This window comes from Pistacia vera, unplaced genomic scaffold (genome assembly GCF_008641045.1).
Source record: "Pistacia vera cultivar Batoury unplaced genomic scaffold, PisVer_v2 Contig865, whole genome shotgun sequence".
NCBI classification, from domain to species: domain Eukaryota; kingdom Viridiplantae; phylum Streptophyta; class Magnoliopsida; order Sapindales; family Anacardiaceae; genus Pistacia; species Pistacia vera.
Genome location: NW_022196740.1, coordinates 200,877 through 224,721, shown reverse-complemented (window position 1 = coordinate 224,721; position 23,845 = coordinate 200,877). Strand labels below are relative to the sequence as shown.

Genomic DNA, 23,845 nt, shown 5'->3' with positions numbered 1-23,845 from the left:
ACAATACAACATCATCAACATGCAAGCAGCTTTGTGCATTGCCCCAACCATTCTCCCCTTAATGCCCTGCAAAGTCTTCTCCCAGCAAGCGATTTCCCAACCAAAGCTCGGCAGTTCACTTGCTTCCCATTGTCCCCCTCTCAAAGAAACTGCCGCTACCTATGACACCTCTTCCACGTTTGATTACAGTTCTGCCTTCTCGTAAGTCAATTTTTTATTTCCAATTAATGATTAAAGAAAATATCACTTCTATAATTGAACTGGGATTATTGGTTGGTTAAAAAGTTGTTCATAGAAGTCTTGTGTGTTCAGTGTGTTTCCAGCGGAGGCATGTGAGACAATTGGTGGAGATGCTTGTTTGGCAGAGATGTACCCTGAAGTAAGGCTGCAACCAGAGGCCAGAAATGAGAGGGCAAGAGCCTCGGAGGCCATTGAAAGAGATTACTTTGAGTACAATGAAGCCAAGACGTAAAACTCTTGCACTCTTATGCCTTTGTATTTCAAAAATTAAAGCTTGTAAAATGTACTAAACATGATATTGATATAGTTTTTGACAGGGTTTTCAAGGCAGAAGCTTGCGACGATCTTGGAGGAATATTCTGCGAGCGTGAGTATCAGAGAGGAGTTTACTAGATCAAGAAAGCAAATATTGTTCGGGCTCACTACTGGAAAAACGATGCTTGAAAAAGTAAATGAATGGATGTACAATGGGAAGAAAGAAAAAGAATGGATAAATAAGGCTTCCATAATAACTCCCTATAAATTGAAACTCATCTTCGTCTTACAGTGATCAATGCCATCATTGGATTTTTATAACATTAACGCATAATTTTTCAGATGTTCATTCATGATAACGCAATTTGGTGGATGTCCCCAAATCACCTCAACTTCAAGAAATTAGCTTCTTGATAAACTTTTAAGCCATGCTTTAGCTCTAACAAAATGATAAACGACTTGACATCCATGCTTTTAATCACAGAACGATGTCTCATTTATCAAGAAAGATACTGATGAACTGCTTGTCCTCAGCAACTGTTTTGAACAATTTTTCGTCCTTGTTCGAAACTAATCAAGGGCCTTGCCTGCTTGTTGAATAAGAACTGAGCAATAAATATATTGCCATTTGCCCACATCAAGTAAAGGTTATAGACAATATGCGTGCTTCAAAAAGTATGACGCATTCTTTCTCACAGACATTTAAAAAGCTAATAAGAAGAAGAGTCCAATGAAACACTGATGAAAGTTGAGCCGCCTGTTTTTGCTTTTTAACTCCGCTGATTTCTCTCGTCTTTAGCAGGTAACCAAACACTTCCCTAATCCCCCTGCTTATGAACACCTCACTGCCCGCTTTAAATTCTATGAAACCTCACAGAACAAATGTTCTTCTAAACCTTGCTACGTCTATAAGAGCCTCGCAGACGACAAAACCCAACCAAAATGTCCAGAATTTCATCGATGCCCGCCTTGTCAAAACGGGTTTTGACCTAAGCACGTGCCGCTCAAACTTCCTCGTCGAAAGTCTTGTTAAAAGAGGCGAGTTATCTGAAGCACGCAAAATGTTTGATCAAATGCCTAACAGAAATACAGTCTCGACGAACATGATAATTTCGGGCTACGTGAAATCAGGCAACCTTGCAAGCGCTAGAGAGTTGTTTGATGGCATGGTGGAACGAACATCTGTGTCATGGACAATTTTAATAGGTGCCTATTCGCGTCGTAATCACTTCAGAGAAGCGTTTAGGCTTTTTGTTGATATGCGCCGAGGAGGTTTTGACCCTGACTATGTGACCTTCGCGACTTTGCTATCAGGATGTAATGACCTGGATACAGCAAATGAAGTTATTCAAGTTCATGCTAACATAGTTAAGTTTGGTTATAATTCCGCCCTTGTCGTTTGCAATTCTTTGGTTGATTCTTATTGCAAGATTCGTCGCCTTGATTTGGCTTGTCGGATTTTTAAGGAAATGCCCGAAAAGGATTCTATTAGTTTCAATGCATTGATAACAGGACACGCGAAAGTGGGTTTGAATAAAAAAGCAATAAGACTCTTCATTGAGATGCAACATCTGGGTTACAAGCCTTCTGACTTTACGTTTGCTGCGGCTTTGTCTGCTGGCATTGGCTTTGGTGATATAGCATTAGGGCAACTAATTCATGCTTTTGTGGTGAAGAGTAATTTCGTTGGGAATGTGTTTGTCGGGAATGCTTTGCTTGATTTCTACTCGAAGCATGACAGTGTGGTTGAAGCTAGGAAGCTTTTTGATGAGATGCCGGAGGTGGATGGTATCTCTTACAATGTGATAATCACATGCTATGCATGGAACGGACTACACAAAGAATCTCTCAAGCTTTTCAGGGAATTACACTTCACTAGATTTGATAGGAGACAGTTTCCATTTCCGACCCTGTTGAGCATAGTAGCAAATATGGTAGAGTTGGAAATTGGTAGGCAGGTCCATACCCAGGCCATTGTGACAACAGCCAATTCTGAAGTTCAAGTTGGAAATTCTTTGGTTGACATGTATGCCAAATGTGGCAAATTTGAGGAGGCAAGAAAGATATTTGCAACTCTAAGCCATAAAAGTGGAGTTCCATCGACGGCTATGATCTCAGGTTATGTACAGAAAGGACTCTTTGAAGAAGGCCTAAAACTGTTCAACCAGATGCGTAGAGCTGATGTAAGTGCTGACCAAGCCACTTTTGCTAGCATCTTAAAAGCTTCTGCAAATTTAGCTTCATTGTCACTGGGGAAACAGCTACACTCACTTGTAATTAGATCGGGTTTTATGTCAAATGTGTTTTCTGGCAGTGCACTCTTGGATATGTATGCGAAATGTGGATCACTAAAAGATTCAATTCAAACTTTTCAAGAGATGCCTGAAAGGAATATAGTCTCTTGGAACGCGTTGATATCGGCTTACGCACAAAATGGAGATGGGGAGGCGACTCTTAGATCATTTGAAGAGATTATTCATTCAGGATATCAACCAGATTCAGTTAGCTTCCTCACAGTGTTGTCTGCATGCAGTCACTGTGGACTTGTTGAAGAAGGATTACATTACTTCAAGTCCATGACTCAAACATACAAACTCATGCCAAAGAGAGAACACTATGCATCTATGGTTGATGTGTTGTGTCGTAGAGGACGCTTTGATGAAGCACAGAAGTTGATGACTCGAATGCCATTTGAGCCCGATGAGATCATGTGGTCATCAGTTCTCAACTCATGTAGGATACATAAGAACCAAGAATTGGCTAAAAAAGCAGCTGATCAACTTTTCAAAATGGAGGAGCTTAGAGATGCCGCCCCTTATGTAAGCATGTCAAACATCTACGCAGCTGCAGGCCAGTGGGACAATGTCGAGAAGGTGAAGAAGGCTATGCGAGATCGTGGAGTGAAGAAGGTTCTAGCATCTAGCTGGGTTGAAATTAAAAACAAAGTTCATGTATTCACAGCAAACGATAAGTTGCACCCACAAATGAAGGCAATCACGAGAAAGATTGAAATGTTGATGAAGCAAATGGAAAAGGAAGGGTATAAACCTGATACAAGCTGCGCCCTTCACGATGAGGACGAGGAATTCAAAATAGAGTCACTTAAATATCATAGTGAAAGATTAGCAATTGCATATGCACTAATCTGTACGCCACAAGGGTCACCAATACTGGTAATGAAGAACTTGAGAGCCTGTACAGATTGCCATGCTGCAATCAAGTTGATCTCAAAAATAGTCAAAAGAGAAATTACAGTTAGGGATTCAAGCAGATTCCATCATTTCATAGATGGGTTTTGCTCTTGTAAGGATTATTGGTGAACTTATCAAAGCCATATTCATTCACCAAAAAAACAAAAAAAAAAACTTTTCATAATTTTACTTTGCAATTGTGGGATACGGGTTCTTGCCTCCTGTTCAATTATATTATTTAGTACTGCATAATTCGAAATTATATAACCATCTAACAAACGAAATGAAAGCTTCAAAATTGAATATTAATAATCTTGATGGCAGAAACAAAAACAAAAACAACAAAAAACAAAATTGAAACTATTTCTTCTTATTCTTGTTGACCAAATCTTCAGGTACAACCTTAAGCAACTTCTTGTCCTTAGACTTAGCAATTTTCTTGAGAGTATTCTTGTTAGATATCACCTGAAACTTAGTTCCAGATTTCATTATATTCTCTTCCTTCCTTTTCTTTCTCTCCTCGGCTCTCTTCCTCTTCTCTATCTTATTCTGTCTAATCTCTTCCTTCAGTTCATTCATCCTCTCTCTATACGCTTTCTTTATCAACTTCTCCTTCTCTCTCTCCTCCAAACTCGTTCTTCTCACGCTCACTTTGCTCGCCGACGCCCGGTGTTTACGCGCCTGCTTCCAATTCCTCCCCGACACTTTCCCGGCGATCACGCCATCGTAGGTAGGCTGACCAAACGTCGGCTTGTCGGGGTTGTCTGAGGACGCGATGGCCGATCGCTTTGCGGCGGGTGGACACGTGTCGTCGTCTACGTCCATGGAGGCATGGTCTTCGGTGTTGGTGGTGGTAAGGGCGGCGTTTTCTGCCTCTTGGCGCTTTCGCTTGTAGGTCTTGCCGCCGAAACCTTCGTCCAGGTTCCTGAAATCGATTGTGCATGCCATAGTTAAGTGGCGGTGTGGGGGTTGTGGGGAATTGGAATGTTAGGGTTTTGGAGGTTTATATAGTAGGTTGTGATTGGTTGTGCCATGCCAGCTATTCAGTATTTACGGTTCGGTCAAATGGAGGGATTTTCATTTTTATTTTTATATGGGCAAAATCAATTATCATAATATTAACCTCTTTAAGAAAATTTATTTATTTTTTCGTCTTTTAAAATTAAAGGATCTCTAGGGTTAGCCTAATCTCAAAGACATCTTTCTTCTGTCGATATTAAATATTAATTACTGCTTAAACTGACTAAAAGCTTATTTTTCCATTAATAGGTAAAAATTATATATGGAATGGTTATGTCTTCTTGGCTCGTCAATTGAAGGCATCTTTGTTTTCTGTTGAATAAAAGCAATGAATGACACAAGCAAGAAGAAATTTTATTTCTAATCAATTTTGGATTTTATGTTATCAAAGTTTAGTATTAATATTCAAAAATATATGTTTGATCAGATAATCAAAACTATTTTCGATGTTAAAAAATAAAAACTGTGCCCAACACATATAATCTCAAATTTTATACTAATTTGCATTTTTCTTAAAACTTGTTATATCTCGTAATTCAAAATAATGCAATAGGTAAGTTACCGGACAAATCATAAATCACCAACGCACAAATATTACTTTGCAATACAATTGGAAAAATACATTATTCAAAGATTAATAATAGAGCTATGCTGCTCGCGACAATAGGGGACAGTTAAATGTTTAAATAATGATACTGAGTACTCTACTCCCAAATTGTTTAAAATTTGGGAGTAAAGGGACAAAAAAAATAGATTTATTAGTCTGAGGCAGAAGTATTCTCAGGGCTACCTTCTGCATCTAAATTGGATAGATCACTCTCAAAGAAGGCGGCGTGGAGGGCCCTGACACACTGTTCTGATTCACTGTCGTTTACAATCAACGAGATATTAACCTGTTTTGTAAAACCAAAAACCAGTGAGAAATAAATGCAAACACATCCATTTTGTGCAAAAGACCATATAACTCTGTCTCTATGCGATTAAAAGGTTTTGTGTAGCTACACTAATTATTAATGGTTCTTAAATCCATGCTCCTGCGTGGATTCAAAGGAAGATTGAATCAGAGGAGGCTTATGAAATACCTTCGATGCACCCTGGGAGATCATCTGAACATTGACTCCATTTCTTCGTAGAACATGAAAAGCCTGCCACATAATCTACCTGGTCACTAAAAATATATAACAAATAAAGCGAGAAAAAAATTAAAGAAATGAAGAGAAAATCCATCACCTTCTCTAGTATAAGCGAGGACCTCTGGACATTGCCAATAAGAGATATAATTGATCTGTGCTGAAGGAGATTGACAACGGCAATTTTCTCAAGTTCTTCCACTACATGGTCAAGTTCCTGTTTAAAAGATGTAACAAGAGACAAGATTAATTGTAAATACTCAATCAAAATTCAGACTCCAGCTGTAGATCAAAAATAATTGGTACAGACTGTATATCATCAAGCTAAATTATATATGACATGGAGAAAAACATCATACGCTTGCCTGCTGAATTAGCTCTCTGCTCCAAAGCTTAGATGGATCCAATGTCAAGGAAATACTGACTTCACTAGTAGCTACAACATCCACTGATATGCCCAAATCTTCAAAGATTGAAAATACCTGCAAGCTCAAAAATTAATGACTCAAACCACAAACTGACCCAATGGAACATAAAGCACAGGCACCAAATATTAGCACTCTTACCTTAGCAAGGAAGCCAAATTGGCCAAGCATGCGAGTGCTAACAATATCCAACATGGTAACATTACGTTTCAAAACAATGCTAGTTAATACTGCCTGCAGTTGGGAAATAAGAAGATTTATACTCTTTTATGTAAAGAAATCATTAGACCAGCAATCTGACAACAAACCTTAGTCATATCTCTAGACCTGGTGATCAGAGTTCCTGGGGCATTAGGATTATAAGAATTCTTAACCCTAACCGGAATATCACCCTCTCTAGCTGGTCTCATGGATTGTGGATGCAAAACCTGATAAAAGAACAAAAGTTACATGGTTAAAAAAGTCATGATCATACCAGCCACAGAATTTCAGCTTTAGTTGAGAAATTCTTGATATTTTTTGGGGTCCCAAACAACTAGCCATTATAAAATGCTATCTAGTTTAATACATCCAGCTTGAAAGCAAATTCAATTTTATCTGTGGTCAATTCCAAAACTAAAGGAACATTGTGGATATTCAAATACTGAGATGGACTAAAAGCTATAGAATAAATATACCTGAGCCCCAAAATATGCAAGCTCAGCCGCCTCATCAAATGTCAAATATGGGACTGGCTCAGCACGTTGATATATGTTAGGATCGCATGTCAAAACACCGTCAACATCCTTCCACACCTGTAACCAATAAAAGCTCAGTCTTATGTCATTCTGAATTTAATATGTACACAGAAGTTACAATGACAAAGGTTCTCAATCTTGTATATAGAACTCTACGTCATTAAAGAAACACTCCTTTCACATATTTCAAAGAAACAAACTTAAGGCATACATGTTTGTAGTTGTAGTAGTATGTCTGTCTCTTGCATGAAAGGAAACTTGTAGTTCATGCATGTAAGACAGATCTAAAAATAAACAAAAGCGATAGTTTCAATATCCATGCTGACCTGAATCTCTCGCAACCCCAATGCTTTCCCAATGGTTGTGGCTGTCAAATCGCTACCACCCCTACCCAATGTAGTGATTGCACAAGACCTCCAGCCCTGGAATACAAGACAAAGAAACACAATCTATTGAGACTTATTGCAAAGCCTCCCAAAGAAGATGTCAAAAGCAATTAGGTAGTTGAAGGACCTTTCCGAGGAAACCAGTAACAATTGGAATTGCAAGATCACTGATCCAATCACCATGTAACCTCTTAGCAACAGCTGGATAAGTGGCTTCCAAAATATCAGCATTTGTAAAGTCATCTGTGGTTATGAAGCCAATATCGAAGGCATCATACTGAAAAAAGAAAGCAAAGCATTGTAATTCTCTGTTATTTGAATAATATTTTACAAGTAAGCATGGTAAAATGGAACAATGTACATCAATCTAAATCTGAATTTTTAAAATAGTTGGAGAAAGACAAGCAAGCTAAGTTACAAAAATATAGAAGATAATAACATACTTGGCGGGCTTTCACACCAATTTTATTCAAATATGCAGCAAAAAGCCTAGTGGACATGCACTCCCCAAACGAAACTAAGTAGTCTCTAGTGCGTGGAGTTAGCTCTTTCATCATAGCAATTCCCTTCAGAAGTTGCTCCAGTTGTTCTAGGTGATCTGCAAAATGTTTCCCACAGACAAAAACAGGACAGTCTTAACCACAAGTGAATAAGAAACAAATGGTTTCAAGAGAAACAGATACTCACATTCAATAATTGACCTTTCTACTCCAAGCTCATCTGCAGTCCTGGATAAATAAAAGATGCCAAATACAAACAAATTACAAATTTTAATTCACCATGATCAACATCAATGAAAATGGAATTCACATTTCTCACCTGTGGTGTAATTCTTGAATAAAACTCAACTCATCAATACATGACACATTAGTAACCCCACAACTAACAGCCGTTTCACCAGCCTAATAAACAAGCAATAAAACATTCATCTTAAACAAAAAGAAAAAAAAAATATCACATATGAATCGAACAAAGACAGAATAAAAATTCATTATATACCAGCAATAACTTATTTGTTGTCTTTCCCATTGCTGAGAGAACAATCACAGGCCTTTCGTACGGGAAGCTAAGTATAAGTTCAGCAACTTCCCTCATTCTCTCAGCAGAGGACACGGACGATCCACCGAACTTCATAACACATGTCAATTGCTTCTCATTCTCTCCCAATACTTGACTCTCACTCTCCTTCCTTTCAATCACATCTATTTTCGCTCCCTCACAACTCACTCTCAAACCTCCTCTATCTCTACACGATCTTTTCACACTAATACAAAACCTAGAACTCGAACTCACACACGCGCCAAACTCAAGCCGCTGCCACGACAGAGTTGGGCAATGCAAAGATTGCTTCGGAATTACACCGCAAAATTGCATCGTGTTCGCCATTGCTAATAAATCCAGTGTGTATAAGAAGTTATTTCGACGAATAAAACAAAGTTTAAGTTCTTCAAATAAAAATTGCAAAATATCTAAACCACCAAAAAACTGAAAGCTTCAACCTTGAGGAGCTCGATCTGCACATTTTTCACAGAAACAAAAACAAAAGTAAACAAAACAATCAAATAAATAATTTTCATCAAAATATAGCCATTACACGTTAATAACAAATTATGATTCAAATAATTTCCCTCCAAAATAAAAAAATATAATTCCAATTTAATACCTTCAAGACCGAGCTCCGAATATAAGTGGAATGTATTACTTGCTTTAAACCAAATATATTTTTGTTAAAAAAAAGGGGGAAAAATAATTATATAATCGTGAAGCTCTGAGAAGGCAGGAACGAAAGGTTGGCTAAATATGCAGCACGCCGCCCAGGCGAACGAACTTATAAACCCAGTGGAAAAACCCTTTGGTTGAATCCAACGGTCAAGCATCGAGCAGGGTGGGCCACTTTGATAGAAATAAGCGGGTGTTAAATTCGATCTAACGGTGATGAGATCTTACGCATCTTTGGGGAAACTGAATGTCGAAGAGTTAAAGTCCTACGTGGACCAGCCTGTCTGCGGTGGAGTAATGATATCTTTACCTCACCAATTTACATCATTCTCTTACTTCATGCATCAAGTGACAGCATCACCCCATTTGCCCTGTCATCAAGTTACCATATCATTTTCCAAAAATTTCTCTCCCAAAACTTAAAACAAATAAAAAATTCGGTCTCATAAATTTCAAATTTTAACATAACCCTAAGTAGAGGTGAAACAAATGAATCAAGATAAGCGGGTCAAACTTAACTCAATCCACATTAAAGAGGGTTCAATGCGAACCATCTTATAGACAAATTAGATTAAACTCAATCCGCATGCAACTCCTAGGTGGATCGAATTATTATATGGCAATCTGATAATCCAACCGATTGCTTTTTTGTTTTTTTAAAAGAACCCGGTGGGTTGTTAATGTGGAAAGTGTGTGCAAATTCCTAGCAGCGCGTGAGAGAATCTCTTTGGGAAATTGTCTGGTTAAAAAGTGTCTTAAATCTTTGCCTTCTGAAATTTTTTTTAAATAAATAAACTACCATAAAAGGAAAAAAGTAATTATTGTTATTAAATGAATAAGGCAAATGAAATTAATTATCACATATAATAACTAAATAACAATTAAAACTAAATATATATAATTATGGAGTGGAAATAAATGGTTGTCATTAAAATTTATTATAGAATCTACATCTATAAAAAAGATTTTTATAAATAATTCAGGAAAATTCTTTAATTGATAAAAAAATTAGGTTGAGTTTGATTTTTGATTAAAAATAAATTTTAAAAGCTAAAATATTTTTCAATTTTTTAGTTTTATTACAATATTTTTGGTATTTGAAAACGTGGTTATATTATATTTACAAAATGTTTTCCCATTAACAAATTATAGTAAACTTTAAACACAGCTTTTAATATTAAAAGATAAAAATGTATAAAAAATTAAAAAAAAAAAGGGGCGCCTAACCGGACCTGCCCACAGCTTTTAATATTAAAAGATAAAAATGTATAAAAAATTAAAAAAAAAAAAGGGGCGCCTAACCGGACCTGCCCCGCAGCCAAACCCGTCGGGTTAGGGTTGACGGGTTACTTTTCCAGCATTAACCCTGACTCCCTGAGTCATTTGAACCAAAAACTTTCCTAATTCAATTTCAAGTTTGAAAAACCCTAGCCATCACCTTCCATCCCAGTCTCAACTCCATTACAACCGAGTCACAAAGCTTCGACGGTGGCCACCAGGAGCAAGATTCCACCACCACGAATCACGGTCTCAGTCGCACGACAACCGAGCCACAAAGCTTCGCCGGTGACCACCATGACAGGAATCCACCACCACGAATTTCAGCCACCTTCCAATCTCACCCATTAACACATTTTTCGATCTCGCTGGCGTCTAGCCATCTGCAACGTCCACCACCACCGAGCTCAGCCACCTTCCAATCAAGCACTCCCTCCCACTGCGTCAACTCAGAGCTGGAGATCTTGTCAACCACTCAAGAATCTTGCAAGGTGTTACCGGCGGCGTTGTTGTCTTCCCAGCTGAAGGCTCCTCTGCGCTTACTATTTCTAAGGTCCTTAAATTCTGAGAAGATTACAAAAGAAGAAAGGGATGAAGAAATGCTGGATTCTCATTAAACCTAAACTTTGCAAAACCATCTCTCATCTCTTTCTGATTATATCCTTCGCATTTTCCACCTCCAACACTCTTCTCCTAATGGCCTCATCCTCTCTATAGCCTCGCCTCACTTTCCCCAAATTTCTTTTTTCAATTTCAATTTCCATTTCTACTACTTTTTATGCTTTTATTTTTATTTTCTGTTGCAGATTGATGGCTTTGTTTTGCCACCTTTTCAGTCTACATCTATTTTGAAAGATTATGTGATGCGTTCTGACTTACTTTGAGTGAGTTAAAGAAGATTTCCAACAGCCCATAACACACCAGCAACCTCCAAACTTCAAATCTCAAATGCTACTCCACAATAACTCCACAAATCGGTCGCAAAACAATAACACCAATGTACAATTCGGCCAGCACAAAACATACACAAAAGAATAATAAAACAAACATAAATTGCCAAATAACCAAGGCCTAAAGGAAATCCACCAGCCAAGGAATCCACCACCAACCTATGGCAAAGATTTGATAAAGGATGAACAAACAAACTCTCTCATGAGCTCCCATTTTCATTAATCAAGTCTCTCCATTACAATAAGAAGTTGGTCTTTATAAGACCATCTCCAACCCATTGCACCAATTTGGTGCAAAATTTGGTGCAAAACACTATTTCATCTCCAATCCACAACACCAAATATTGCACCAAGAAGAATATTCTTTAGAATATTCTTTTTTTTCTTTATTGTAATAATCAACAATTAATCTATTTCACTCATTATTTTTTATATATTAATTAAATATTGAGAATGATATTTTTATTAAATAATAATTATTTTGAAAATTATACTAATTTAATAGAATTAAGTATTTAATTAATCAAATAAACATTACATTTAATATAGAAAAACATTATAGAAAAACATTACATCTAATATAAAATGATACAAAAAAAAAAAAAAAACAACAACAACACAAAGGTAAAATTCTATATTGATAGTAATTTAATTTTCCAAATTAGTATGTTCTTCCCACAAATGATCAATTAATGCATTTCGAAGAGCATGGTGAGCCTCTGTAGTTTAGTATGTTCTTTTAATTTTAGTGTTTTTAAATTAGTGTTAATTTTTATTTTGAGTTATTGTAGTTTAATATTTGCATTGAATAAAGTTCTATTTTTAATTTTTCATCATTTTTTAAATTATATCATTATTATAAATAATAATCAAATTAAATTAAATACAAATACTTAAATTTGGTGTGATTTTTGGTGTAAAATTTAATACTCATATTAACTTAACAAAATTAAAAAAAACAAAAAAATCAAAATAAAAAAAAATATTTTTTTATTTGTGCTACAGTGCTGTGCCAAAATGGCGCAGCACTGTAGCACTGCGCCAAAATGGCGCAGTGTTTGGCGTGGGTTGGAGTACCAACCCACGCCAATTTGGTGTTTTTTGCAACATTTTGGCGTGGGTTGGAGATGCCCTAAAGGCCTTACAAAAAGTTTGTCCTAATTCAACAATTAATCTAGGCCATCCATGTGACACAAAAAAAGGAACTAAAATCAATCTTGACCAGACATGTGGCGGTCAAGAGAGATTTTAAATTCAAAATGGTTTAGACATAGATGGGGATATGTAAACACAGCAAACAAAAAATAATTATAAATAAAATCCTAGGGGATATCAAAGAACATGTGACTTTCCTCTTCAGGAAAGGGACAAAGAGCTGCCAAGAATGTCATGGATTGTCCTTGCCAAATAAGGATCCCAAAGGGGAAAGGAACATGGAGTTGCCAAGAGTATCACAAGTTGTTTTTGCCGAAATGGACACCATGTACCTAGAGGTGGAAAAAGAACTTGTCCAACCCGACCCATGGCGGGGTATAGGAATTGGCTGGTCAGGCTTAGACCGGCCCGCCAACAAGGGTGAGTTGGGTTAGGCCCGCCTCTTGGCCAAAAAAGGTGGCCCAGCCCGACCCGCCAACCCTAACTCGACGGGTTTTGATGCGGGCCGAGTCGGGTTAGCCCATCATTTTTTTAATTTTTTTCTTTTGTGTAATTGTTTTTACTTTTTAGTTAACTTTTCAAATATCAATAATTCAATTAAATTAATTTTTTTGTTAACATTTCAAATATTAATTCAATTTTAATACAGTGAAATTGTAATATAAGAAAAATTAGATTTATTCATTTATAAAAAAATAAAATAAGAAATTACAACAATTATTGCCTCGTTAAAAACCTGACCAAGAAAAACTCAATGGGACAAATACTTGGTAAGGAAAAAAGAGTGCAACCCCCAAAACAATTAATTTGGGTGTTGACTAAGATCTCTCCCATCTGTATCATCTATATTACAAAATTGAAATGATTATATTAAAGTATCGTTGACAACCTTGTATTGATCTTGATGGCACAACCATTCCCAATATCGAAGATATGTGAGGAGTTCAATCATTTTTTGTGAAAGTTTAGTCCTCCTTTCATTTAAAATTCTTCCACTTGCACTAAATGTTTATTCGGATGAGACGGTTGAGACAAGAACAAAGAAAACATCCAAGGCAAGTCTTGATAATACTGGAAAAACCCATTTTCTGGTTTTCCAATATTCTAAGACATCAAAGTCAGCTTTTTGTTGTGGATCTGCTGGTAACAGTTTGGGGGTTCCCAAATATTGGTGAAGCTCATTATTCTGTAACTGCATGGAGGACAGTACATTTGTTGTTGGTGCTTTTGAAAAGGAGGTTATGCTTCGAGTTTGTGTCCTCTTCGGCCTATTAAGTGCATTCCAGGAGTCGAAGTCTTCATTTGTTTCTGATGAAACTGTTGAGGATACTTCGCCTACATCTAAGGCATAATATTTTGACCCATGATTCTAGCCTTGATTCTATAATATTCTTTCCATCATCTTCACTGTAATTGATTTGTAAATATCCTAGATTGATTCTAGATTGATTGTAAATATCCTAGATTGATTCTAGATTGATTGTAAATATCCTAGATTGATTATAGATTGATTATTCTGTATATCTATATAAATAGAAATACTCACCACTTCAAGCAGTGTGGTGAATTCTCTTCAAATCTTTACATGGTATCAGGAGCTGTCTTGGCTTAACATCCATCGATCCTTCAACCTCTCCATGGCTACCGAATCTAATCCCACCCTCCTCCCTTTCAACACCATGATTCACATGGTAACAATCAAGCTGTCCTCCTCCAACTACCTCCTATGGACAAGTCAACTTCTTCCTCTTCTTGAAAGTCAAGAACTACTCCAGCACGTTAATGGCACTCTTGAGCCTCCTTCACGATTTGACCCACCCAACTCTGAAACACCAAATCCCAAATATCTGACGTGGAAAACCACTGATCAGCGGCTTCTCAGCCTTCTTCTCTCCTCCCTCACCGAAGAAGCCATGGCTGAGGTCGTCGGCCTCTCCACTTCTCGTGAAGTCTGGCTCGCCTTGGAAAACACCTTCAGCCACCGCTCCAAAGCTCGCGAGATTCGTCTCAAAGAAGATCTTCAATCAATGAAGCGTGGACCACGCTCTGTCTCTGAATACTCTCGTGCTTTCAAGGCACTCTGTCACCAACTCCATGCCATTGGACGACCAGTTGATGGCACCGACAAAATCCATTGGTTCCTCCGAGGACTTGGCGCTGAGTTCTCGTCGTTCTCCACTGCGCAGATGGCTGTTACCCCTCTCCCTTGCTTCAACGATCTCGTATCCAAAGCTGAAAGTTTTGAAATGTTCCAGAAATCCCTTGAAACTTCCAGTCCTTCCACAGCAGCATTCACAGCCACAAATCGCACCTTTGATCGTGCGAAAAAGAAAGGTCTTTCCTCGCGCAACAATCGCAGGCGCACTGGTAATAATGGCTCTTCCAATCGTGGCCATGGACGCAACTTTTCTGGTCAAGGACGTTGCCCTCCGCGATGTCAGATTTGTCGGACCGAAGGCCATTACGCTGATCGCTGCAACCAGAGGTACACTCGGCTTGCCAACTCTGCTCATCTTGCTGAGTCTTTCAACGCCTCTTGCTCTATGTCCGAAAATGAAGCCACCGATTGGTATTTGGACACAGGGGCTTCGGCTCACATGACCACCAGCCCATCCACTCTGGATCACTCTAATAATTACACTGGTAAGGATTGTGTGATTGTAGGAAATGGTGCTTCTCTACCTATAACTCACACTAGTACCATCTCTCCTAACCCAAATCTTCACTTACTTGATGTTTTGGTAGTTCCTCATTTAACCAAAAATCTTTTGTCTATTAGTAAATTAACTTCTGATTTTCCTTTATCTGTCACCTTTACTAAAGACTCTTTCACTGTTCAGAATCACCAAACGGGAAGGGTGGTGGCAACCGGTAAACGAGATGGAGGCTTATATGTGCTGGAGCGTGGACATCCGACCTTTCTTTCTGTTCTTAAAAATAAATCGCTTCATGCATCATATGATTTATGGCATGCTCGTTTGGGACATGTAAATCACTCATTATTTCTTTTTTAAATAAAAAAGGTCACCTTTATCTTACATCCTTATTGCCTTCTCCAAAACTTTGTAGTACATGTCAAATTGCAAAAAATCATCGTTTGCCTTATTCGCGTAATGAACATCGATCATCTAATGTGTTGGACTTAATTCATTGTGATACATGGGGTCCTTCTCTGATCAAATCCAATGTAGGTTTTGTCTATTATGTTATATTCATTAATGATTTTTCTCACTTCACTTGGCTATACCCTTTACGTTTAAAATATGAATTTTACGATATTTTTCTTCAATTTCAAAAATTTGTGGAAAATCAATATTCTGTGCGTATAAAATCTTTTCAAAGTGATGGTAGTGCAGAATTTACTAGTAATCGTTTCCAAGCGCACCTTCGCGCCTCTGGCATCCATCATCAACTCTCTTGCCCATATACCCCTGCTCAAAATGGTCGCGCCGAAAGGAAACATTGCCATGTGACTGAGACTGGCCTGGCTCTTCTTTTCCACTCCCATCTTTCTCCTCGCTTCTGGGTTGACGCCTTCAGCACTGCAGTCTACATCATCAACCGCTTGCCCACACCGCTTCTTGGAGGTAAGTCTCCTTTTGAGCTTCTTTATGGTTCCTCTCCGAATTATGACAATTTCCATCATTTTGGCTATCGTGTTTATCCTTGTTTGCGTGATTATATGTCTAACAAATTTTCTCCTCGCAGCATACCTTGTATTTTTATGGGATATAGTCCCTCCTATAAAGGGTTTCGTTGCCTTGATCCCACCACTTCTAGAATATACATCACTCGACATGCACAGTTTGATGAACATCACTTCCCCTTTCTAGAATCCTCTCAAGCTCAACCTCTCCCATCTCTTCAATTTTCCAACTTTTTGGAACCTAGCTCATCCCCTACAGACACACCTTCCCCTTACCCCGCGCACCATTCTCCTACCATTACTCCATCTGGATCTAACTCGTGTGTTATTTGTACTGACCTAGTGGATGAGTCTGTGCAGCTTATTAACTCTTTTGCAGGTTCTCCTTCAGTGCACTCAGACCATATACTATCTTCTGTTGAGCCTGACACCGTTTCTCAAGTTCATGATGTCACTCTAGCTCCAGCTTTTCCATTGGGCTCTCACCCTATGATCACACGAGCCAAAGCTGGCATTTTTAAAACTCGCCACCCAGTGAACCTTGGTGTCTTGTGCTCATCTGGTCTTCTTTGTGCTCTTCTTACCTCTACTGAGCCTAAAGGATTCAAATCTGCTGCAAAGAATCCAGCTTGGCTTGCTGCCATGGATGAAGAGATGCAAGCTTTGCAAAACAATCGCACTTGGATTTTGGTTCCTAGACCTGCTAACACCAACATTGTGGGCTCTAAATGGGTGTTCAGGACCAAATATCTGTCTGATGGATCCATTAAGCGTCTCAAAGCTCGTCTTGTTGCCAAGGGCTATACACAAGTACCTGGTCTCGACTACACTGATACCTTTAGTCCTGTTATCAAGGCTACCACTATTCGTGTTGTGCTATCTATTGCTGTGACTAACAAATGGCCCCTTCGCCAACTTGATGTTAAGAATGCGTTTCTTAATGGCACTCTCACTGAACATGTGTACATGGAACAGCCTCCTGGATACATTGATCCTCGTTTTCCTAATCATGTCTGTCAGCTAAAGAAAGCTCTATATGGCCTAAAGCAAGCGCCTCGTGCCTGGTTCCAACGCTTTAGCTCCTTCCTTATTCAGCTTGGTTTCTCTTGCAGTCGAGCTGATACTTCTCTATTTGTCTTCCATAAAAACTCTGATATAATTTATTTGCTTCTATATGTTGATGACATTATTATTACTGGCAACAACTCATCTCTCATCCACAGATTCACCTGCAAACTCAACTCTGAGTTTGCCACTAAGGATTTAGGTCCTTTCAGCTACTTTCTTGGCCTTGAAGCTTCGACAACAACAGATGGTCTTTTCATCAGTCAGCTGAAATATGCACGGGACATTCTTACTCGAACTCAGTTACTTGACAGCAAACCAGTCCACACTCCTATGGTTGTATCTCATCACTTGTTTGCTGAGGGTCCTCTGTTCTCAGATCCTACTCTTTACAGATCTCTAGTTGGTGCCCTTCAATACTTCACCATCACACGACCAGATATTGCCCATGCTGTCAACTCTGTCAGTCAATTCCTGCATGCTCCAACAATAGATCATTTTCTCGCAGTCAAGCGAATTCTTCGCTATATCAAAGGCACTCTTCATTTTGGCATCACTTTCCGCTCCTCTGCCACTCCCACTGCTCTCATTGCCTACTCTGATGCTGATTGGGCAGGATGCCCTGATACTCGCCGGTCTACCTCCGGTTACTCCATCTATCTTGGAGGAAATTTGATTTCTTGGAGTGCTAAGAAACAACCCACAGTCTCTCGTTCAAGCTGTGAGTCTGAATATCGTGCCCTTGCACATGCTGCCGCTGAACTCCTTTGGATTACGCACCTTCTTCAAGACTTAAATGTGTCTCTTCCACAGCGGCCTCTTCTTCTATGTGACAACAAAAGTGCCATTTTTCTGAGCTCAAATCCGGTTTCCCACAAGGGAGCCAAGCATGTTGAATTAGACTATCACTTTCTTCGGGAGCTTGTTGTTTCTGGCAAACTTCACACTCAGTTTATTCCGTCGCACCTACAGGTTGCCGACATTTTCACCAAAAGTATCTCTCGACCACTTTTTGAATTTTTTCGATCCAAGCTTCACGTCTGTTCCAACCCGACGCTTAGCTTGCGGGGGGGTGTTGAGGATACTTCGCCTACATCTAAGACATAATATTTTGACCCATGATTCTAGCCTTGATTCTATAATATTCTTTCCATCATCTTCACTGTAATTGATTTGTAAATATCCTAAATTGATTCTAGATTGATTGCAAATATCCTAGATTGATTCTAGATTGATTATTCTGTATATCTATATAAATAGAAATACTCACCACTTCAAGCAGTGTGGTGAATTCTCTTCAAATCTTTACAGAAACTTCCCCAGGTATTTCGCCTCTTTGCTGGTTCCCATACCTGTTTTCATATTGCAAATATACCTCTGCAAGGCACTCTCTTACCTCTCCTAGTTGATTGGCATATGCTTCATTTTGTAAATTTTTAGTTAATGTGTCTAAACAATTTTCTAAACCTGCTACTTTAATTCTAGGATCAAATATAGCACCTAAAAAAATAAAGAAAAGGAATGGGTTTCCAATATTTTTTAAATTTTCATTCCATTGCCTGTATTGGTCCTGCTAAAATTTCATTGTTTCTATTTTTTCTAAATAAATCTGAAATTTTTATAATTGTATGTATTACCAATGGACTAGTAGGATAATACACATCAGAAAGTTGTAAAGTGGATTGGTAAATAGTTTTAAAAAAGAATAAAATTTTTTAACTGTATACCAATCATCTACCAAATAATGAGGACCTACATTATTTGCTACAAAATAACTAATTAAATTTGCATAAGGTAAACATGAATCAAGCATTAAATAAGCCATATTCCATCTAACAGGCATGTCTAATGCAAAAGTTCTAGGAGACATATTTGATTTTATACAAGCACCTTGAAATTCATCATTTCTTTTATTACTACTAGTAATCCAAGCTAAAGAATCTCTAATTCTATCAATATTATTTCTAATTTTTTTCATACTACTTCTCACATTTATGAGGTGTATCGGATTCTAAGACTGGGAAAGCGGGACTATTTGAAGCTACGACATTTATGTTAGTAAATTCAAGGGGACTATGATAGTTTCCTTCATCATCGAAATCAATGGGATGAAAATATCTATCCATTGTAGTTGAAAAAAAAAATTGATATAGAAGAAATAAAAAAATTAAAGAAGGAGAATTAAATTTGGAAATATGAATTGAAAATTTCAAAAACTAATAAAAATTTAAATGAGAGCAAATTGATAACAAAGAGAATAATTGAGAGATTTCAACAGAGATTAGAGAAAATTATAGAATGAGAGAATTTGAGATGTGATAAAATATGAGAGTTTATGCCCTATTTATAGAAAAAAAAATGGGAAAAGAAAAGAACGAAAAAGACCCCTCCAACTGCTATAAAACAGCTATATTTCAAGGGTAAAAGGGGTATTTGCAAAAAATAAATAAATTAATATTTAATTTTTTTCGTCCAACCCGCCGGGTTGAAAACTCCCAACCCAGCGGGTTGGAGGGTTTTTTTTTGAAAAAAAAAATTTAACCCGCCAGGTTGACATATTAAAGCCCGGCCTGTCCGGCGGGTATATGCGGGTCGGGTTCAACCCAATCTGCCTTTTAGGCAGTCTGGATTGAACCTGTCTTAATGCAGGCTGAGGTTGACCCGCCTAACCCTTTTTTCCACCTCTATATGTGCCACCTTTGCCATACCCTTATCTCCTTGCATTAATTGCTCCCATGTGATTAGGTTTGAACACGAATTGAGTTTTCCCTCCCAAATAGAATGCTTGGGTCCCACAAGACTAAATTAAACCCAAATGGATAAATTCGGCCATGTGAGTCAATAAATTGAGGGCTTGGGCGTGTGGACTCTTCATTGGCTTGTTTTGGCCTATCGTCATCTTTCTTCTTTGACTTAACTTGGGCTGAATGAACCTTAGAGCCATAAAGTCCTCCTTTCATGGTTTCTTCTTGGGCCGATTGAGAGTTAATGGACTCAATCGAAGTTGGATTCACATCAATCTCCTCGGGTTGAAGAGGATTTGTCCTCAAATCCGTAGGGTGATGGAACCTGGCCAAAATAAGATACAATTGGAATTCAATTTAGCGAAAGGAGTTTAAGTTGCACATCGATCTTGGAGGAATTTCGGCCACTTTCAATATAGGCAATATATCTCCATACTTTAAAGTTGTCCAACTTGTGGATTTGAGGACAAATCCGCTTCAAACTGAGGAGACTTGATTAATGAAAATGGGGAGCTCTTGAGAGAGTTTGTTGTTTCATCCTTTACCCAATCTTTGCCATAGGTTCGTGGTGGATTTCCTTTAGGCCTCGGTTATTTGGCAATTTATGTTTGTTTTGTTGTTCTTTTGTGTATGTTTTGTGCTGGCCGAATTGTACATTGGTGTTATTGTTTTGCAGCTGATTTGAGGAGAAATTGTTCGGTAGCATTTGAGATTTGAAGTTTGGATGTTGCTTCTGTGTTATGAGCTGCTGAAAATCTTCTTTAACTCACTCAAAGTAAGTCAGAACGCATCAAGTGGTATCAGAGCACCGGGTTGGTGAGTGAGTTCTTCTCGTTCTTCAATTACCTCTCTTTGCTAAATTTTGCTCTACTTTGGCTGGAAAAATTCCTTTCTCCAGTATTTTGCATTTTTAGCTCGTTTTGCACCATTTTAAGCATAAACACGATAACATATACCTTAAACACTACATAAACACTTATCAATTGCCTTAAACACTACCTAAACAGTACTATATACCCCAAAAAACGACCCTAAACCCATTTACCAAACCTGTCCCAAAACACTTACCACTACAATATGCCTAACAAGACCAGTCCATCCTCACCACCTGTAGCGTGGGAGTTCGCCACGATGAGACATTATGGAGATTTACATGAGTTTAACAAAAAACTAGTAGAAATTCTCCAACTTTTGAGAACCCGAGCCCAAAATCAAAACCAGGCAAAACAAAAAACAAACCCCACCCTACCATGAACCAAACCAATACCACCAAACATAATCACCACGCCCTAGATCACCACCAGGGCTGAACAATTATGCAGAAGTAAGGAAATTTGAGGAGTCTTTTCAGGTAGAGGGAAGTGAAGATGGGGAAGCTGAACGTGAAGAGGAAGTGCTGGAGGAAGTGGACAACAGGAATATGCTTGTTGAAATAAACATTGAGGAAATTTAGCAGACTTTGCAAGACGAAGAATGTGAAGATAAAAACGCTGAGACCGAACATGAAAATGAGATTGTGGAGGAATCTAACAATGGGAGTTTGCTTGTGTTGTGGAGAGTTTTGCACGCACCAATATGCCGAAATGAGGGTTGCAAGTTTAGGGTTTTTTGTGTTTAAGCTTTTTTACGGTTTTAGTGTTAATGGTTTAGGTTTTAGGGTTTAAGGTTTTTTAGGGCTTAGGGTTTAGGATTTTGGATTCTTTATATTTTAGGGTTAGTATTTTTTTTAGGGTTTAAGCATTAGGGCTTAGGGTTTTCGGTTTTGTAGGATTTAGGGTTTACGGTTTTTTAGGTTTTAGGGTTTGAGGTTGCCAGTCTAGGGTTTTTGGTATTTTAAATTTTTTTTACGGTTTTAGTGTTTATAGTTTGGGTTTTAGGGTTTAGGGTTTTTAGGTTCTGGGGTGTAATATTTTTTTCGGGTTCTGGGTTTTTTAGGATTTAGGGTTTACGGTTTTTTAGGTTTTAGGGTTTAGAATTGTTTAGGGCTTAGGGTTTCGAGTTTTTTTAATGATTTAAGGTTTAGGGTTTATTGTTTTTTTAGCGTTTAATGTTTGTTAGGTTTTAGGGTTTAGTGTGTGGGATATTTTGCACTTCACGGTTTTTTAGGGTTTAGTGTTTACATTTAGTGTTTACAGTTCAGGGTTTTTGAGTGTGTAAGGTTTAGGGCTTAGGGGTTTTAAGCGTTTAGGGTTTAGGATTTCGAGGTTTTTAGAGTTTAGGGTTCGAGGTTTTTCAGGGTTTAGGGTTTAAGATTTTTTGTGTTATGGAGTTTAACATTGTCTTGAGTTTGGGGCATTTTAGGATTTAGAGATTTAGGGTGTCTTACTTTATTAGGGTTTACAGTTTTTTGGGGTTTAGTATTTTTTGTTTAGCATTGGAGCCATTTAGGCTTTAGGTTTTTTGGGGTTTATTGTTTAGGGTTGAGTGTTTTTTAGTGTTTATGGCTTAGGGTTTTTGGTTTAGCATTTAGGGTTTATTTGTTATGCCTTTTTTTTAGGATTTCGAGTTTATGGTTTCGACTTTTTCAGGATTTAGCGTTTAAGGTTTTTTAGAGAGGGTTAGAGTGTTGGGGTTTTTTGGGTTTTTTGTTTTCTACGGTTTATTGTTTAAGGTTTACGTTTTTTTTAGGGTTTTTCAGCTTAGGGTTTAGGGATATAGAGAGTTTATGGTTTTAGGTTTTTTAGGGTTTAGCTTTTTTAAGGGTTTTGGGTTTTTTAGCTTTTAGAGTTTTTTAGGGTAAGTGTTTGTGTTTTTTTAGGGTTTATGTTCTTTTACGGTTCAGGGTTTGGAGTGTTTTTGGGTTTACTGTTTTAGTTTTTTGTCGTTCACGGTTTAATGTTTTTTAGCGTTTAGAGTAATTTCGATTTAAGGGCTTAGCATTTTTTAGGGTTTTGGGATTAAAGTTTTTTAGGTTTTAGGGTTCCTGGTGTCGGAATTTTTTAACGTTTCACAGTTTTTTAGGGTTTAGCATTTAGCCTTTAGGGTTCAGCATTTAGAGTTTTTGATTTTTTCTTGGTTTAGAGGTTTTTTGGGTTTAGAGTGTAAGATTTTTTTTAAGGTTTAGTGTGTAGGATTTTTGAGCATGTTGGGTTTAGCATTTTTTAGGGTTTAGCGTTTAGCGTTTACGGTATAAGGTTTTTCAGCGTTTACAATTTTTTAGAGTTTCGTGGTTAAGGTTTTGGGTTTAGCGTTTAGGACTTAGGACTTAGGGTTTCGGTTTTTAGTATTTTGAACGGTTTACGGTTTTTTTGGGTTTAGGGTTTAAAGTTTTTTTAGTTTTAAGTGTTTTTAAGGTTTAGGATTCCTTGAGCTCTCTTCTCTTGGGTATGTCACCCGGCCTTGGAATGTTTATGTTGAGCACATAGCTAGTAGGTGGAGGAAGAAAAAGCTAAAGTACTCTTTGGGGAAGGTAAGTTTGGCAGCAACCGTTTACTCTATTTGGAGAGAGAGGAATAGCCAGATTTTTTGTGGGGAATGCAAGGATGCACATACTCTCTACAACTCCATCAAGAATGTGGTGAGGGAGAGGGCTATGGACCTTAGCAAGATTATTAAGAATACCTACAACAGAAGACTTGCCGAGAAATCCCCATGTCTATTTTCAAAACATCGCATGGGAGGTAATAATATGGTTTGTATTTATATGATGCGTTTTTTGTCGTGTAAGGGGGATTTGGTTATATGACATCCCCGCCGGTGATCGTACCAGAAGAGGGTACTTTGACCATTGGAAGACTTGGGGTGTTGATCTAGTGCTTTGTCTTTGTGTCATTAACGGATCATACCTTGTTAATGTCCATGTTTATGGAATTCTTCTTTATAATGCTTACGCATATGGTTTTTGTGCTCTGATGCTTTTGAACCTAACCCAGGGCATGTCCTGTGGTAGGTGGGATTCATTGTA

The 23,845-nt window shown here is 37.9% G+C and overlaps 4 protein-coding genes across 7 annotated transcripts; 2 read left to right on the top strand and 2 right to left on the bottom strand.

The window, feature by feature from the left end:
- The first annotated feature begins 6 nt into the window (after positions 1-6).
- Positions 7-818, top strand: LOC116118917 (light-regulated protein 1, chloroplastic-like). Of its 2 annotated transcripts, none has more exons than XM_031404870.1 (3): positions 7-201; positions 313-468; positions 558-818. In XM_031404870.1, the coding sequence occupies exons 1-3, from the start codon at positions 20-22 to the stop codon at positions 631-633; spliced, it is 414 nt and encodes a 137-aa protein (XP_031260730.1). In that variant the 5' UTR covers positions 7-19; the 3' UTR covers positions 634-818. The 2 variants fall into 2 exon arrangements, with proteins under 2 accessions (XP_031260730.1, XP_031260731.1); XM_031404871.1 differs by having other exon boundaries at positions 548-818.
- Positions 819-1,151: 333 nt separating this feature from the next.
- LOC116118916 (putative pentatricopeptide repeat-containing protein At2g01510) lies at positions 1,152-3,824 on the top strand. The gene has a single exon (XM_031404869.1). The coding sequence runs from the start codon at positions 1,329-1,331 to the stop codon at positions 3,813-3,815; it is 2,487 nt and encodes an 828-aa protein (XP_031260729.1). The 5' UTR covers positions 1,152-1,328; the 3' UTR covers positions 3,816-3,824.
- A 134-nt stretch (positions 3,825-3,958) lies between these two features.
- LOC116118915 lies at positions 3,959-4,678 on the bottom strand. Its single transcript, XM_031404868.1, has one exon. It carries the CDS (start codon positions 4,632-4,634, stop codon positions 4,047-4,049), a length of 588 nt encoding a protein of 195 aa, XP_031260728.1. The 5' UTR covers positions 4,635-4,678; the 3' UTR covers positions 3,959-4,046.
- Positions 4,679-5,255: 577 nt separating this feature from the next.
- LOC116118913 (aspartokinase 2, chloroplastic-like) lies at positions 5,256-9,178 on the bottom strand. 3 transcript variants are annotated; one of them, XM_031404864.1, is made up of 14 exons: positions 9,048-9,178; positions 8,384-8,898; positions 8,204-8,286; positions 8,072-8,112; positions 7,828-7,982; positions 7,512-7,661; positions 7,325-7,420; positions 6,939-7,055; positions 6,570-6,689; positions 6,403-6,495; positions 6,196-6,318; positions 5,937-6,053; positions 5,789-5,851; positions 5,256-5,599 (listed from the first exon to the last, which is right to left on the bottom strand). In XM_031404864.1, the coding sequence occupies exons 2-14, from the start codon at positions 8,768-8,770 to the stop codon at positions 5,465-5,467; spliced, it is 1,680 nt and encodes a 559-aa protein (XP_031260724.1). In that variant the 5' UTR covers positions 8,771-8,898; positions 9,048-9,178; the 3' UTR covers positions 5,256-5,464. The 3 variants fall into 3 exon arrangements, with proteins under 3 accessions (XP_031260724.1, XP_031260727.1, XP_031260726.1); XM_031404866.1 differs by having other exon boundaries at positions 5,257-5,599; positions 6,202-6,318; XM_031404867.1 differs by lacking the exon at positions 9,048-9,178 and having other exon boundaries at positions 6,202-6,318; positions 8,384-8,770.
- Between the last annotated feature and the right edge of the window lie 14,667 nt (positions 9,179-23,845).

What these genes read in the sequence shown, in the direction of transcription:
- LOC116118916 (XM_031404869.1), top strand. Translation starts at nt 1,329, where the DNA reads ATGAACACCTCACTGCCCGCTTTAAATTCTATGAAACCTCACAGAACA.
- LOC116118915 (XM_031404868.1), bottom strand. Translation starts at nt 4,634, where the DNA reads ATGGCATGCACAATCGATTTCAGGAACCTGGACGAAGGTTTCGGCGGC.
- LOC116118917 (XM_031404870.1), top strand. Translation starts at nt 20, where the DNA reads ATGCAAGCAGCTTTGTGCATTGCCCCAACCATTCTCCCCTTAATGCCC. An exon ending in GATTACAGTTCTGCCTTCTC is followed by an intron (nt 202 to 312) that starts GTAAGTCAATTT and finishes TTGTGTGTTCAG; the next exon opens with TGTGTTTCCAGCGGAGGCAT. An exon ending in GAGTACAATGAAGCCAAGAC is followed by an intron (nt 469 to 557) that starts GTAAAACTCTTG and finishes AGTTTTTGACAG; the next exon opens with GGTTTTCAAGGCAGAAGCTT.
- LOC116118913 (XM_031404864.1), bottom strand. Translation starts at nt 8,770, where the DNA reads ATGGCGAACACGATGCAATTTTGCGGTGTAATTCCGAAGCAATCTTTG. An exon ending in TTACTGGTTTCCTCGGAAAG is followed by an intron (nt 7,421 to 7,511) that starts GTCCTTCAACTA and finishes CTTGTATTCCAG; the next exon opens with GGCTGGAGGTCTTGTGCAAT. An exon ending in TTGCATATTTTGGGGCTCAG is followed by an intron (nt 6,690 to 6,938) that starts GTATATTTATTC and finishes TTCTTTTATCAG; the next exon opens with GTTTTGCATCCACAATCCAT.